Raw genomic sequence first — 16,902 nt, 5'->3', positions numbered from 1 at the left:
GAACGACCGACACAATAAAAAAAAAGATCCGACTCATTAGAATGAATCGGAAATCGTTAGATGGCAGTGAGAGAGTTAAATGCAAATAAGCTAATCGAGCCTCCGACACTCCTTCGTTTACCTCATCCCCCGGCTGTCTGAGATCAACGAGGCATTACTGTCACCATCATTCACTATACACAAAATTAGGCCTGTAATTTTCAGACATGGCGACTTTTAAAGCGCTAGGTAGAGCGGAGAATGTGATCCTCAGGAACGTGACAGCGACGATCAAGACCAACCTCTTGCGATTCCCCGTTGGCAAGGTCGGTGTTTAGAAGCAAAAGATGGTGCATACGAAATTTTGCATGATGTTGAACGTGTCGGTCGGTGCTTCTATGTTTGTCTTTTTTTAGCCCTACTACCCATTGCAGAAGGAAGAGAGACGTTCAGATAGTATAAGGAAGCTATAAATAATTATATATGATGTGTTTGCTTTTGTTTGAATGATGTGTGGTAAAACTTACATATTTTCGAAGTAAAAAAATCATTGAATATAGCTAGAGTCTTCTAAAAGTGGTCATTTTGTGCTGCATTGTGTTTTAGCAAGCCATTAGCTACATCAGCACAAGATCTTGAGTCACTCTTGAGTCACTAAATTATATGTATGTTGGATTGGAAATACAAGGTCATTAAGCAATTCTGGTTTGAGGCAGAATATCTACCACAGATTTTATCAAAAACTTTAATGTAAATTCTAATTTCTTTATTTGTTATATTTAAATGTTATTTGGACAACTACCTTGACAACACTGCAAACACTATTCACTGGGCAACAGTAACTCAACTCTCATCCCAACCCCCCTCACTATTTGGCGCATTTATATCACAACAGGTGAACAAGACTGCTATTATAACTAGTTCTCAGAACAAGGATAATAATTCTCCAGGGCCTGACCACTAAGATAGCATTGGTTTTGAAGTCATACATATGAGAGTCCCATGCTTGTGTCATGTGGCTGTGGGGTTCATGGAGTACAGTATATAGGCCTACAGACAGAGCAGAAACCTTTGAATCAATGTTTCAAGGAATAACACAGGTCATAATGGTTTCTCCTAGAACTCTGTATTTTTGTCGATTATTGTTTAGTAGTACTGCTCAAGGCGTCTATATATACATAAACAGATATTATTTATTGAGACAAAGTGATAAGTGGTCAGCTGTTCCTCTCCATGTCCTTTGGAGCAATTGTGAGGTCAAACACTCACTGTTGTATAAACAAATAAAGATGAAATGGATTACTTGGCTGGACTCTCAAGGATGATTTATCACGTGAATGTCAGCATGGAAAAATCAAACTGCAACAATTCACTTTTATATGCATTATTTAGGAATCTACTGTAAATAGCTAACATTCAAGTGTGGAAATCTGTTTCATTCATGCTTTTAAGTGCTTCTGAATGTCCAGCCTGTTTCATTCATTCTACTTTATGTTTGTGGTTGGCAGACGTGCGGCTGTTACTTTTCCACATCAAGTCAACGGTCCGGACGATTTTATTCGGACCCCCTAGATGCTGTCAAAGATATTCCTAACGGAGCAACCATTCTTGTGGGAGGTAACAAGGGTTATGATTTATCATAAACTCAATCTTAATCAGTAACTGTTTGCTTAGTTATTACTTAGACTACTGTTCAAAAGTTTGGGGTCTGTAGCTATGTTTTTTAACAATATTAAAAGAAGTGTCTTCTGCTCACCAAGGCTGGATTTATTGGATCTAAAATACAGTAAAAACAGTAATATTTTGAAATATTATTACAATTCAAAAGTACAGTTTTCTATGTTAATGTTTTTTAAAATGTAATTTATTTCTCTTTTGGCAAAGTTGAATTTTCAGGATCATTACTCCAGTCTAGTGTAACATGATCCTTCAGAAATCATATGCTGATTTGGTGCTAAAGAAACATTTCTTATTATTATCAATGTTGAAAACAGTTGTGCTATTTAATGTTTTTTTTTCAAATCATATACTTTTTTTGTTTGAAAATATCAATCTTTTGTAACAGATATGTCTTTACTGTCACTTTTGAGTAGTTGAATGCATCCTTGCTGAGTAAAAGCTTTAATTTCCTTCCAAAAAAAACATTAAAAAAACATTGCATTATATTATTAATACTATTTTTAATTATTAAATTAAATCTGTACAGAACAACCAGCCTGATAAATGGCTGAGGAGGTCATGCTAATAAGTATTTTTTTAATTATTTCTTTTCCTTCATTCACAGGTTTTGGGCTATGTGGTATTCCAGAGAATCTGATAAACAGTTTGCTGAAGACCGGAGTGAAGAGCCTGACCGCAGTCAGCAATAATGCAGGGTAAGCCTTTTCAGAAGTAAACAACAGCTTAAACCCAGTCAAAAACCAGTAACTGGATTAAACTTGACCATCTTTATTATCGTACCCCACCAATATGCCTAACACTGAACTTCTGTTCCTCCTGGCACATTCAAACAACAGAAACAACATACAGCAAACAACATGATTGTGTGAAAGTCTGAGCTTAATCAGAAAGGATACTTCTGTGATTTGAGATTTAAAATCCATTTGTAGAAATTTGTAAGATGGAAAAATAACAAAAACAATCGCAGTCACTCTTGATAAACATCTTCCAAGGTCACTAAGTATAGCTCCATAACATCAATTGTCCCCTAGATGTCATTACAAGAATTTATCACTTAAACCACAATGGGAATGTGTGCGCAACTGACCACAAATAGAAAGAGATTACCTCTAGACCTACTGGTAAATACAGAACACAGCGTGCACAAAGAGATCAATGATAAAGATTCCTTCTTAGAAAGAGTAAACGTTTTGTAAATGTAGTTATACAGTCTAATTTACTGTCTTATATGGACGTTGATGTTTGGTTTATTGCTGCTATGTTGCAGCTGCTCTGAACATGTGACTTGACACTGATCTATGTATAGGTCTTTCTGTGCTGGCATTGTCCCAGGTTGGTTATGACTACATCTTTGCATAATCTCTGAGAGTGGGCCAGTTATGTTATTTTGAGTTTTTTGTATTTCCATCATGACCAGAGTGAAGCCAGTGTAGGTTGCTGCTGAAGAAGTCCATTGTTATCATTTTAGTTAGGCTTAAATAGGAGACTGTGTATGTTAAATATGCAAACAATATATATATATATATATATATATATACACACCATTTATTTATGTCAACTCCTTTAAAACAGACATGCATGTCAAACTAGTAAAAGTGCCCTTTTTAATTCAATACATCTGGCTTTTTTCCAGAGTTAGTTTTTTGGAAAACCTCAGAGGAAGTTTTTTGTTTTTCTAGATAGAAATTTCCCCTCTGATTCCCTTGAAATTTGTTTCCCTTCCATCTTGACTGTTTGAAGCCCGCTGTTCTTGAATGCATTGTTTGTTGTAACTTGTTCTGTGAGTTCTGAATCTCTGTGGTAAAAAACTTCTGGTCTACCACAGAGAGGCTGCTCAGTGAGCCTGTAATGTGAAACTTGTGTCACAGCAGTGTTTGCCATTAGCATGCGTTGCTTGCACAGGAGGAGTACACTGGGCCTAAACATGCATGCGCACAGAATCGTCTCAGTCTCAGAGCGTGAATAGTGAATTTAGTTCTCTTTCACGTCTTGTGCTTGTACGGACGAATTCAAACAAAATTGTGTAAAAACGCCCGTCTTGGCGTAAGTCAGTTATCTCAAGTGAATGTAGACAGTATATTCAAAATGGAATCCATACATTCGGTCTTGAAGGGAGAGTAGTCTAATAAACCTGCTTCTTTGTTTTAATGTTAAGGCCTGTTCACACCGGGACGAATTTTCGCGCGCGTTATTCGTCGACGTTTAACGCCTCGTGACTAAACAATGGGCGCCAATGTGAGTGTTCACACCGACGCGAAAAACGCCACGCGTAAAAGCGTCATTTTTAAAAAAACGCCTCGGGTTCGTTTTTTTGGTTTGACGCGCCGCGTCAAAACCTATCCGACCAACGAGATCGGCGGGTTTGCTCACGTGTCTGGTACTTCTGAAGTTACAGTAAAACACAACTTGAGGGCGCTCAAACACAAAACGGTCTTGCCGAGCAGTGCACACATACGGCGAAGAAGAGACAAGATACCTACTGTATGGGCAAGATGAATGTTGAGCTGCTGGTCTCGGAGCACAAAGAGCTATAAGATAATATTTATATTAGTATTTATGTAATAATAGTATAGTATAGGGTGACCAACAGTCCTGTTTTCCCGGGACATATGTAAAACGGTCACTTTGTGCTTTATAGAAATCTGAGTTGAGATGAGAACTGCGCATAGTGTGCGTAATGTCAGTTAGATTTTGACAAGTGAGGAGAGGAGAACCGCTCTGCCGACTCTTTGTATTCTTTCTTTTATTTTATTTTTCTATTGTGACCAGATGCTTGTTTGTTTGTTTTCTCTCGCTCGATCCCCGTGTATGAGGAGGACGAGTGTGACGTTTGAGTGGTTTTATTAAACGCGGGGAAATACGACAACTCTCGTCTCTCGTGCATCTGTTCATCTGACAACTGCTATGTTTTTATCTCTGGGCAACATCTCAACTTTGCGTTACACATGTCCTGTTTCCACGTCCTGTCCTGACTGTTTTTAAGTGATGAAAATGTCCTGGTTTTCAAACAAAAACTGCTGGGAAAGATCAGTTCTACAGAAAAATATAGATGGGCAAACAAGGTGGATGAGGAAGAAAAGCAAGATAAAGAAAATGAAAACTAAAGATATAAATAGATTTTGTTAGTTCGTTTTTGTAAGTTTGTGAGAGCTATTTTTTGTTACATTTGGAGGCATTTTTTAGTTATTTATTATTTATATATTTATTTTTCTATATTTATTATTTGTCTTACAGAAGACATTATTTCTATCATTATTTCATTCGTTTTTTTCTATCATTGAGACATGAATATGATCACCCTAGTATAGTATTCTATTATTATTTCTGTTTTACATTAAGCGTCATCTAATGTCAGGGAATGAATTTGCATGTTCACTCGGCTCATCGTCAGCGAAAAACGCTTGGGTGTGAACACAAAAAACGCGTTGAAAAACGCTGACGAATAACGCGCGCTGATATTCGTCCCGGTGTGTACGGGCCTTAAGTATGTGCTATGCTAGTAAATGACAGATCAAATATGAACAGTAAAAGTAACAGAAGCTCATACAATACATTTTAGCAGGCTTAATTAAGCATGAAAATAACTGAAATAAATATATATTTGATTAACAAATTAAGCCAACTAATATGATTTACATTCTTTAGGTTTCTCTAGCCAATATTTACAAAAAATTACAAATGCATTGAAAATACAGGTATCGGTGAGTACCAAAAATGAATGTATCGGACTCGTTCTGGAAAAAGTGGTATTTGTGCATTGCTAAAATGTATTCTAAATTTATGAAAAGGCACTTTGCGGCTTTATAATCGTGTTAAAGTTATATTTCATCTTATCACGACTATATACTATGTTATATATTTTTTTCCATTAACAACCCTGCTGATACTTTTAAAATGTTGCTTGCTCATTACTTTAGAGATTGTGCGCTGAATTGTTGACTTTTTACGCCCTGTCTCTGTACTGTTTTTTTTGCTTTAACTAGTAGAGAAGTATGCTTATTTATATGCATGTTTTTATGAGTAAATCAGTTAATCATTCATTTTAACAATTTTCTCAAATAAATAAATTAAAAATACACAATGGTTTATTTTTCTTTGATTTGCTTTGATCTTTTTTTCATTGGCAGAGCCAAAATCACTCGTATCATTTATGTTTTTTGAGCTTTTTATGCAATTTTGGAATCAGTTTGTTTTACCTCAGTAAATATTAAGCACATACAGTAATACGGCCTTGATAACTTCTCTTAAAACTAGTCTCTAAACACACACACAAAAAAGAAAAAGGCTTTGTCACTTATCTGGCGGGAGAAAAAGTGAAAAAGACACATTAGAGTTAATGAGAACATGACGTGACACAGTATGCATCTAATTGCAACCTTTCTCGGTCCATTGAATGAGTCGTGACATGAAGATTCTGTGCTCCCTGTTGATCGAATTAATTTTGAAAATGTACTTGAACTTATAAAATGTCTCTATTCACATTCACCAAACATTACCCCCCTCGTGTTTCACCGGTTTTAACAGTGTTAAAAATGTCCAGATCTACACTACTGCACATTTTCATACCTCAGTGCCTTTCAAGTCTCAATAAGTCATGCTATTTGTTAATGAATGACAAAATCAGTTTTGAGTCACTGCTTCTGTAACTGTGCCAAGACACCGCACACACTGAATTGAAGTCTGAGAGAGCTGTAAGATGTTTCATATGTTTCTAGCAGTAAAAAGGAGTTTTGTGCCCTTTGTCTTTGTATTCTTGCGTGTTGTGAATTTTAATGACCTGTTTGCTACAGAATGCTCATTGGACACTGGTTTTAGACCAATTTAGGGAATAAGTGCAACTTTTCCAACAATAGCTCATCCTAAATTGGACATTGGTTTTCTGGAAATATATATTTGTTTGTTTGCAGTTAGGCATTATCTGAAGGTGGTGTGCCTAGTGGTTAACAATCAAGATTTGCAGCAGAAAGTTTGTAGATTCAAACCCTCTTTTTTGAAAGAATTGATAATTTTTTCAGAAAGGACGCATTAAATTGTTCAAAAGTGACTAATGAAATTTTATGTTACAAATAAATTCTATTTTCAAATAAATGTTCTTTTGAACTTTCTATTCATCAGAGAATCCTGAAAAACTGCTTCGCAATATCCACAAAAATATTAAGCAGCATAACTGTTTTCAACATTTATGATAATCAAATCAGCATATTAGAATGATTTCTGAAGGATCACATGACACTGAAGACTGGAGTAATGTTGTTGAAAATCACAGGAATGAATTATATTTTTAAAAGTTTAATTTTCTACTGTATTTTTAACAAAATTAAAAGAAGCTTTGTTGAACCTCAAAAACATTAAAAACAATCTTACCAACCCCAAACTTTTGAATGGTGCTGGACCCTAGGAATACAATTTGAAAGTTTCAGTTTCCCAGCCAGGTTGAATTGAGCCAATCAACTTGAGCTGTAAATGTCATGTGGTTACTCATTCAAGACCCATAAGACGATGACATCGGGAAGTTGTGATGTTGCCAATATCACCAAGTACGCACACAGTCTCACCTCTAGTGACTCTCCTGATCTGTGACGTCAATAGTTGTAGATAAGGAAAAATATGTTTTTGAATAAAGTGATAATAAAATAAATTAGTTGTGTATTCACCGAATTGGTAGAAATATATTGCAGAAGGACATAATTTAGTAGAGCCCGACCGATAAAGGATTTTGAAGGCCGATACCGATAGAAATATTTTTGGGTTTTAAAATCCGATATTCCGATATATCGGCCGATATTTTTTTATTTTATTTTTTTTTAACTGGACATGATAGTCACAAATTTTGTCATGCTTTTTTGAGTTAAGAGAACTGATGGGGATGTTCTTTTAATTGTTATTCAAGCAATGTATGTATCGTGCCCAACTCAATGAGTGTTGTCAACAGGAACGGTGTAGAGTGCCCTCTGGTGGACAAACTATACAACTCCAACACTCATGACATGGTTCAAGCGTGTTTTTGTCCGTTTTTATTTTATTTTTGAAATATTCATTTATCGGCCATTACAACTGCCGATACCGATAGTTTGGAAAATGCCTAATATCGGCCGATAATATCGGTCTGCCGATATATCGGTTTGGCTCTAATATTTAGCTATAGTTTTTCATCTTTTGTACGTTTTAAACAGAGTGGATGACTTTGGCCTGGGCCTGCTCCTTCGGACCAAACAGATCAAGCGTATGATCTCATCATATGTGGGGGAGAATGTGGAGTTTGAGAGGCAGTATCTCTGTGGCGAGCTGGAGGTGGAGTTGACCCCACAGGTGAGACCATCCTTTACCCGTAACTTCAGAATAAACACTTAACCTTTCTTCTCAGTGGCAAGTTTATTGCCCATTTTATGTATGCTAAAGATTTTATAGTACCATTCTTCCGAAAAAAAATCCAATCAGGAAGGTTTTGTTTACCCATTTTACTGTGTTGACGGCAGGGCACGCTCGCTGAGCGGATCAGGGCCGGTGGCGCAGGTGTGCCTGCCTTCTTCACTGCCACAGGCTATGGCACACTCATCCAAGAGGGAGGCTCTCCTATCAAATACAACAAGGACGGAACCATTGCCATCGCTAGTGAACCCAGAGAGGTCAGTTGTCGCTTATCTTCCAGTTTTATTGAGTGATGCAGTCATACAGCGCATGTCTCAGATGAGGTGTTCTGAATAGCATCAGTAAAAATAGACATTGGATCTATTATGTACTGCCGCTGTCATGTTTCAGGTGCGTGAATTTAATGGCCGACACTTCATCATGGAAAAAGCCATTACGGGAGACTTTGCTCTGATCAAAGCCTGGAAAGCGGATAGGGCAGGAAATGTCATCTTCAGGTACAAATGCTTGTTCTTCTGAGGTTGTTCAGCTCTACTGTAGACAGACTAGAAGTTGTTTTCCTTAACCCAACACTATCACATGTTCACTGGTGTGGTTGGTGTTTTGCCCAAACCTGAAAATAGTTCCTTTCTCTCACCTTACTCTTTCCATTTAGCACATACCCACACTGAAGGCAAGGCCACATGAGACACTTTTTAAAACTGTACCTTATTTTAGAAAAAAAAAAAAAAACTTTAAACACAGTAGACAAGGCAAACTTTTAAAATAGCTGTAACTTCAAACCCAGTCTTTTTCATTCATTAAACAACCCACAGAAAATAATGTTAAAAAAATAGTGGTAAAATACTTAAAGAAGAAGAAAAAAAAAGAAAAATATCAGTTTTAAATGCACTACCATGTAGAGATTTAGGGCCAAGGTAAGGTTTTTAAAAGTGTCTTATGTACATTAAATATATTTACTGCAATATTATTCATATTATGCTAATATTACTTATAATAGTGTTACTGTAATATCAGCATTGTTACTCTTTGAAATATCTCTTTTCTATTTTAATATATTTTAAAATGTAATTTATTCCTAAATGTATTCATTTCAGCATCATTTCTCTAGTCTTCAGTGTCACATGATCCTTTAGAAATCATTCTGATTTGCTGATTTGGTGCTCAAGAAACATTTCTTATTCTTCTTCTTATTCTTCTTTTTACTCGTATTCTTCTCCTTATTATCAATGCTAAAAACTACAGAGCCCCAGAAGGGACATGGTGGTTGAAATATCTGAGAGGGTGGGGAAAATAATAAGTCAATGCTTTTGCGTTCCCTCGCAAAAACGACGGCATTCCCCCAAAAAACTTTGCATTCGCTCGCAAAAACCTTTTGAGCTCTTGAGAACTAACGTAACCTCAGTTCTCTTAGAAGTGGGAACGAATACTGCGTAATATCTTAGCTAGAGGAAAACCTCTTTTTCACGAGATATTGAAGCCAAAAATTATCCTTAATTTTGCATTCATGTAAAACGCGTTGCGGCAGCATCCAGACATAGGCAAGACAGCTTGTGTGCTTATTGGCTGTCCTGCGTCAACTGCAGCAGCCTATTGAGAGAGGCCCTTGGTGACGTCAGATCCACTTTACGGCCACTACGTCACGTCCCGAATCTGAGCTGATGCGTCTGCTGTCACAGGCCGTGGTGAGCCTGTGGTATCGATTTAGTATCGTACTGAAGCCACAATTGTGGTATCGAGCCATCCTTACTGCATAATCTTTGAAGCACGATGAAAAGAGGCCACGATTGGTGCGAAGAGCTATGTCTGTAGCGCTCCTCAAATCCGGCTTGCTGATAGCTTCCGATCCTTCCGCATCCTGTTTTCGGAGAAGGTCGGCTTGGAAGATCTGCAGAATGGCCATCGAGTGTAATGCCGAGACAGCCTGCCCAGCGGTGGTATAATCGCGGCTGTGCATAGTTTTATAAGGTAGCTCGCCATCCAGCAGAGGGCGGGCTACAGCTTCTTCTACTGGAGGAAGAGAGTGGTATCCTCTGTCTTTAGCATCATGAAGTTCAGGAAGAAAAGGTGAGACCTAATAAGACGGTGGAGCCCCTTTTGCAGGAAACATCCATCCAGTCGATTGTGTGCGTGCGCTGCCCACTCAAGGCCGAGGCTCACCACAGCCTGCGATAGCAATTAGCAAATGCATCAGCTCGGATTCAGGACGTGACGTAGTGGATCTGACGTCACTCAATAGGCTTCTGCAGTTGCCGCAGGACAGCCAATAGGCATAGGCAATAGGCAATAGGTAGGTCTTGCCTATGTCTGCATGCTCTCAAATTCAAAATTAAGGATCATTTTTGGCTTCAATATCTCGCGGAAAAGAGGTTTTCCCCTAGCGTATAGATATCACGTAGTACGAGAGAAGTTTCTCGGGGGAACGAAAAATATTTTTGAATGAAAGCAAAAGTATTGACAAATATTTTTTCTTCACCATGCCCGTTTAGTGGCTCTGTATTATACACAGTTAAAGCTGCTTGATGTTTTTGTGGAAATCATCATGCCTTTTTTCATGATTTTTTGTTAAATTGAAAGTTTAAAAAGGTATGTTGCCATATAAAAAGGGTTATAAATAGTGTATAAAGTAGCTGTGTATGATAAAAATTGTGTTATATATATATATTTGAACAGATTTGGAGATTTTACATTTGCAACGTAACATAAATGTAAGTGTAGTATTTTGTTTTACCACAAGGGTGCACTGTTTCCTTGACCATAAAATTGAACACTTGTTCTGCTTTGGTTGACATTTTTTGGAAGATGGCAGTTGTTTTGGTTACACTTCATTTCAAAAGCCCACTATAGACAATTTATCACTATAAGTAACAACTACATCTCAACTAACTCTCATTAGAGTTTTAGGAGACTATTAGGGTTAATAAGTTTAGAATAAGTTGACATGTACTTGCAAAGTTACTTAGTCAGTAGAATGTCTGCTTTGGACAATAAAAATAAAGAGTTAGCAGATGATAAGCAGAAAGTTTCTAATGACTGGTAGTTGACATGGAGTTAGTGGAACCTCTGAAGTGGACAACTGAAATAAAGCGGTACCAATGTTTTTGTCAATGGTTCTGGACTGATTTTTAATAGCTTGTCATTCTGGCTCAATTCACCATATTTAATTATCAGTGGCTCTTAAATGGAGGAAAGAACATGCCACACATTGATACATGAATCAATACAGTTCCACCTCAGCTCTACATGTCTGAAGTTGGTTTTAAAAATTTAAATGCTTAGCATGTACTTTTTTAACAGGAAAACAGCGAGAAACTTCAACCAGCCCATGTGCAAGGCAGCCAAGATCACAATTGTAGAGGTAGGTGAAAACCACATTGCCAGGGTTATGCAGTTGTTTAGTTTGGTTCAGACCTCATTGTTTTCTGTTTGCCAGTTTCTCCTTACCTTGTCTGTTTCCATAGTCATTAATTGAGTTAAGCAGGTGTTGTGTGTTACATTTAACAATCTCTGTGTTTATTTAAGCCCTCGGTTTACTCAGTTGGGGTTTCCTCAGAGCCTCTACTTTATACTTTTGTGGATTATTATATTAAAGACGTTACATTTTTATATTTCCGTGCCCTGCGCTACGTTACTGCAGCCACGTGTGACCCGCATGACTTCTGCTCATGTGCTTCTGTCAGATCCTGTTTGAATGCTCTTGGGCAGGTTTAAAAGCTTGTGCATATATCATGTTGTCCATACTATAAATTCAATTCCTCTGCTCCTGCATTTTATTTTATCATTTGTTTTTCACATTTTTTTTTTCACAACAAAATAAATTGTTGGTTTCATCTAAATCTTTGAAGTTTCCCCCCCCCCATTCACTCCTTTTCATTTCCTTTCTATCCAGAGCGCTTTTCAAACACTTGCCTGCATATCAAATATGCTTTTATCCAAGCCTTTGTTCAAAACGCGCAGCTACGAACAAAAGACTTATCAAAAGGCATTTTCAGTGGCTATGAACGAACTCCATTAATGAATCTTATCTTCCATCAGCACTGTTCTTCCTCCGGTTTGAAATGGTTTACATGTGAATCAATAACTATTGAATTTGAACCATTTGAGCAGATATTTCTGTAACTAGTCTCCACGCTTTACTATCTGTCTACCAATAGTACTATCATCAGGAAGGAAGACTTTTAGCTCACTCAGATTCTTTAATTGTCCTCTGCTACAATTGTGTCGGATGCTATCAGCGCATTAGAGCTTTTATTTGTCTGCTTTTCAATCTTTATTGTGGCTGCACAGCAATATGAGCAGTTATTAGTGGCCAGTATCCTCTGACAATACGGTTATTGCGGTCCCACTAAAGATAAGCTTATCAGTTCTCTGAACACAGCAATGGTTAAAGACCTTTTTCAATGTTTGTGCATCTGGTGATGAAAGCCATCCTGCTAGGAGAATGAATCAGTTGGCTGAGTGCTGAGCAACAGTGTGTATCTTGCATTCTGCCTCTGTTTGAGTGGTTAAGATGTTGTTTGTGGTGCCAAATCACTCAGAATAAAGATTGACTCACTGCCACCCCTGTTGTCTGGGGATTAGAAAAGAAAACAGTCATTTGGGTTACTGCAGGTGTCGTGTCTGTCTCATCTGTTTTAAAAGTTTTTTTTGGCAAAGACGCATTAAATTGATCCAAAATGACAGTAAAGACATTTATAATGTTACAAAAGATTTCTGTTTCAAATAAATGCTGCTCTTTTAAACATACGCTTTCTTCATTGTTTCTAATGAAAAAAATCATGGAGAGAGAAAAAAAGCTCTCCAGAAAAATACTAGGCAGCAAAACTCTATTCATCATAAAATCGTCCTGTAAAATAACCAGAAGGGGGAAGAGGCTTCAACATCAACTCCAAATGAATTGCTCTTTAGGATGTGCAGTCAAATCTGTTGATTGCATTGCAGTGATTGCATTTTGCACTAGGGCTGTTGTTTTATTTACAATAATTGTTAAGACAGCAGTTATGGTATATTATAACCCTGTTATGATTGTAATACATTTTTTTAATTGTATATATTAACAATATTAATTTGCTGTTGGAAATTATTATAAATAATTATATTAATTAATATGAATAAAATACAGTTGGTACGAGCCAGATTAATGGAATCCACTACTACTCTTATATGAATATATTATAATCCTATTATATTTCACATATTTCATTTTGTAAATATTTTTTTTATTAAAAATAACTTTCCTGCAATCAGAATAATTTATTACAGGCAGCATTAACATTATTGATGTTCTTCTATGTCTGTTTAATGCTTTACTTTTCTGCAAAAGTGTTGTTGAATTGTATACATTTAGGGATTTTCTCAGCAAATATTTATATCAGTTATCATTTATTAGTAAACCATGTAATTAATGTGATTAAAAATGAACTGAGGCTATAAAGTCAATTGAAGACTACTATACTATTTTAATATAGTGGAAATCTTGTGCAATGCATTTTTTTTTTTTGTGCAATGCATTTTGAGAGCATAGTGGTTGTGACCCAGTTTTTGCACATGCAAGTACATCTATTTTCCCAGACAGAACCATCCTGTACCTGCATATGAAAATCATCCTTGCAGTCCTAAGATAATCTTATTACAGAGTGCTTGATTGTAGCCAGCTTAAACTCTGTCCCATGTTTTACTTCAAATAGACTGTCATTCGGTTCATCCCTTTACCTGTATCCCCCTTCCCTTTTTTTGTGTTTTTTTTTTTTTCATATGTTATTTGTCTGTGGAATGCACTATATTTTATAGCTTCAGCATTTCCTTTACTTTCTGATATCTGATTTTCACTCCAAAGTAGCTGAGGCCATATTTAGCTGCTTGGAAGGAAGACAGTGTTTTATGATCATCCAGTTATAATCTGCCAAAACACAGCAGCCTCGTTGAATTATTTCCTCTCAATTGGATGGCTGATGAGGCTTGCCAATGGCTCAGCGTTTCGAGAAAAGCGTTCCTGTTGCCTGTCAGAGCCAGGCGCTGGAAATACTGATGCCACTGGAGGAAACAGACACCTTATTTCCTCTTGTTATAAAACAGACCATGTCCTAATTAACAGGACATCTGATAGCTGTGTGTCTATAAAGCTGCCATTTTCCTAATTAATAAAAAAAACGGATCATTAGCATTAACCAAAGGAAATTCAGATTGCTAAAAAATAATAATAATAGAGCAGGCGAAATCGATTCGGCCAGCTGGTTGCCAGGCGACAGAAGCCTGCACAGCGGATCCGTGGCATATTCCAGATTTCCTGTTATCGCAGGTACAATGAGACCCAGAGCATTGTGGGATTCGAGGGCAGTTAGTTCAAACAAGGCCATATTTGCTAGTCACATTGGCTGTAAAGGTACCGATCTGTTCTTTTTCAAATTTTGTTGAAACGACAGGTTGCATAAAATGATTTTTTTTTTGTTTGTTTTTTTTTTGTCAGGATGGAGCTAATTGGTTATTGATGAAATTTATGCTCAAAGGTATTATCTCTCCTCCTCCCTCTGTCAAATTTCAAAATGCTGATTATGCTTTTGGTTTGTTGCACATAAATTACCAGAGCGAGTACGACAGCTGGGGCATTGTGAGCGTGTTCAGGGATATTGCTAAATGTGAAGCCAGAAGGTCATAGTGTTGATTTTTTTTTTCAGTCCTGTTTCAATGAAATAACCTTTGATTAGAGTTCTTTATGTAAAGATTTTTTGTTATTATTCTGCACATTTACTGGACAGGACTAGGGTGCGAATTACACAATGGCCTTCATATATATGTACTGTATATATGTATATACATCTTCATTGCCATTTAAAGGTGCAAAATACAAGTCTCTGAGTTTTTGCAGAACTACGCCCCCTGTGGCGACAAGCGAAACTGCAACCAGAGGTGTGCGTGATCATGGATCTCACACACACACACACACACACACGTTTGCACAGCCGAACACATCTTTAGTTACAGTCATAATGAGGTAATAAAGTTATAAATCTGCAAGTCATTTAAAATGTATGAAAGGAAAGGCATTTGAGTAAACTACACATTGTGTGTGTGAGGGGGAAACGGGCATGGTAGAAAACTTCGGTTTTTGTTTCCATCTCTCTTCATGTTGAACTGTTTTATGTGTCTACTGTATCCACTTATGATTGTATCATTATGGAAACATGTTCATGAACAATATAAGTTATTACTTTGTATAGGGATTTGAGCCCTTGAGTAGACTGGAGATCTCTCCATTGTTGAAAGCTTCCCGATGATGACTCTCGTCTTATTCCGACGCTGGGCACTAGACAGAAGTTTTATTTTCTTTGCCTCACGTGGAGTTTGCGGTGGGGTTTGGAATGAACTACAAGCCGGTCTCTTTGAATCCATCTTCTACTTTTGTCGAAAGTTGACTAAAGTTGTGTCACTTGAGTTGTCTTGGCTGATATGGAGAATGGCGGCGAATACACAAACCTGCCAGACATAGCCAGTCGAGCGTGAACGCACATGACCTCACGCCCACTCTCAAATTCGAGCCCGAATTTATTTTACACCTCTTATTTATTTTACACCGTGTCCTAACTACACGCGACACGATAAAATTCCAGCGACAGCAAGTGTGTCTGTCCACACTAGACACGACGCCACACGTCAATCAAAAATCACAGCCATTCAGAACAGCGTGTGGGCGGAGTCTCTCTGAAAGCGCACTGCTGGCCCGCACTCACATTGGAAATGGGTAAGGACATAATCAAATCAAGAAATAACATTATTAAAAATCAAAACATGAACAAAATATACTCATTGACTAATTTTGTTATGAAGTACAGTTGTATGTTTGCATAGAATGCTTTCAAAATCTGACGTAAATTATCGCCGTTATCCGTTACCGTTATCGCTTGTGGCACAGTGACCTAATGCCTTTGAACTTCGACAATCAGTTCCCCGTCGTCCATGTTTGATGATTAAACATTCATGACATGCAGAACTTCCATCCAATGAGATCTCTGTGTGGGCGGATCTGTCAGCCGCGACGTCGCAGAAATAGGAACCGTTTCTAAATTAGAAACTTCACGTGTCGCCGTCGCGTCTGGTTAGGACAAAAACTCTGATTAACATGGAAAGGATACCGTTTATCGCGTGTCGCGGCGTCGCGTTGCATGTAGTTAGGACACGGTGTTACTGTACCGGATTATAGAGGCAATCGCAGTGATCAGAGAAGGGCTCATTCAGCCCATCAGGCAATTGTTTAATCATGTATGGGTTAAAAAAACTGCTATTTTTAACATGAAATGTTGCACAATGCACCTTTAAGTGAAATTACTGAACTTAAATAAACAAGCTTGATAAAAATATCATTCTAGAATAAAATTTCAAATGGCACTTAGAGGCTTTTGCATCTGAACTCTTCATATACTGTATGATAATCAACTTTTTATTGTATGTTAGTTTATTTAAAGGCTGAAAACTGGTTTATCACGGCCCTTGGCATAGATTGCAGCAATTTTATGAAAACATGCTATATGACGATAAAAAACCTTTTAAAACTTACCTGTATTTTTAGAGGTCCCCTTCTCTTTAGTTGGTACATATGCACCTTTAAGGACACTTTCGGTATTTTACACTTAAAGCCCTGTTTTAAGATCGTTTCTGATGAAATAGTATGGTTAAGATTGAAATTTGGACACATGCTGCTGTCCTGAGAATTTTCAGTTTGTGTGGTTGCACCCCCTCACCTCGACATTGTTTGTCTATGTGCACTGGAATAGACGTGAAACTCACCGAGTGGTCTGGGGTGTTCACTGATATGCTAACACAAAAATCGCTGCAAAAGATGCTTTCCAACAGGTTTTATCGTACTTTTTGTCCAAGTCT

The 16,902-nt window shown here is 37.3% G+C and overlaps 1 protein-coding gene across 1 annotated transcript in view; it reads left to right on the top strand.

Moving 5' to 3' along the window:
• Nucleotides 1–84: 84 nt before the first annotated feature.
• oxct1a (3-oxoacid CoA transferase 1a) overlaps nt 85–16,902 on the top strand; it is a 54,928-nt gene continuing 38,110 nt past the window's right edge. The window contains exons 1-7 of the mRNA XM_089119543.1: nt 85–305; nt 1,488–1,596; nt 2,264–2,354; nt 7,833–7,968; nt 8,136–8,285; nt 8,419–8,525; nt 11,326–11,390. Coding sequence (XP_088975669.1) covers nt 207–305; nt 1,488–1,596; nt 2,264–2,354; nt 7,833–7,968; nt 8,136–8,285; nt 8,419–8,525; nt 11,326–11,390 — 757 coding nt within the window. The 5' untranslated portion in view covers nt 85–206. The remainder of the gene's footprint in view (nt 306–1,487; nt 1,597–2,263; nt 2,355–7,832; nt 7,969–8,135; nt 8,286–8,418; nt 8,526–11,325; nt 11,391–16,902) is intronic.

Source organism: Pimephales promelas, chromosome 14 (assembly GCF_988280905.1).
Source record: "Pimephales promelas chromosome 14, fPimPro1.hap1.1, whole genome shotgun sequence".
In the NCBI taxonomy this organism is placed as follows: Eukaryota; Metazoa; Chordata; class Actinopteri; order Cypriniformes; family Leuciscidae; genus Pimephales; species Pimephales promelas.
The sequence above is the reverse complement of the archived record's forward strand: the minus strand, read 5'-3'. Positions and strand labels throughout refer to the sequence as shown.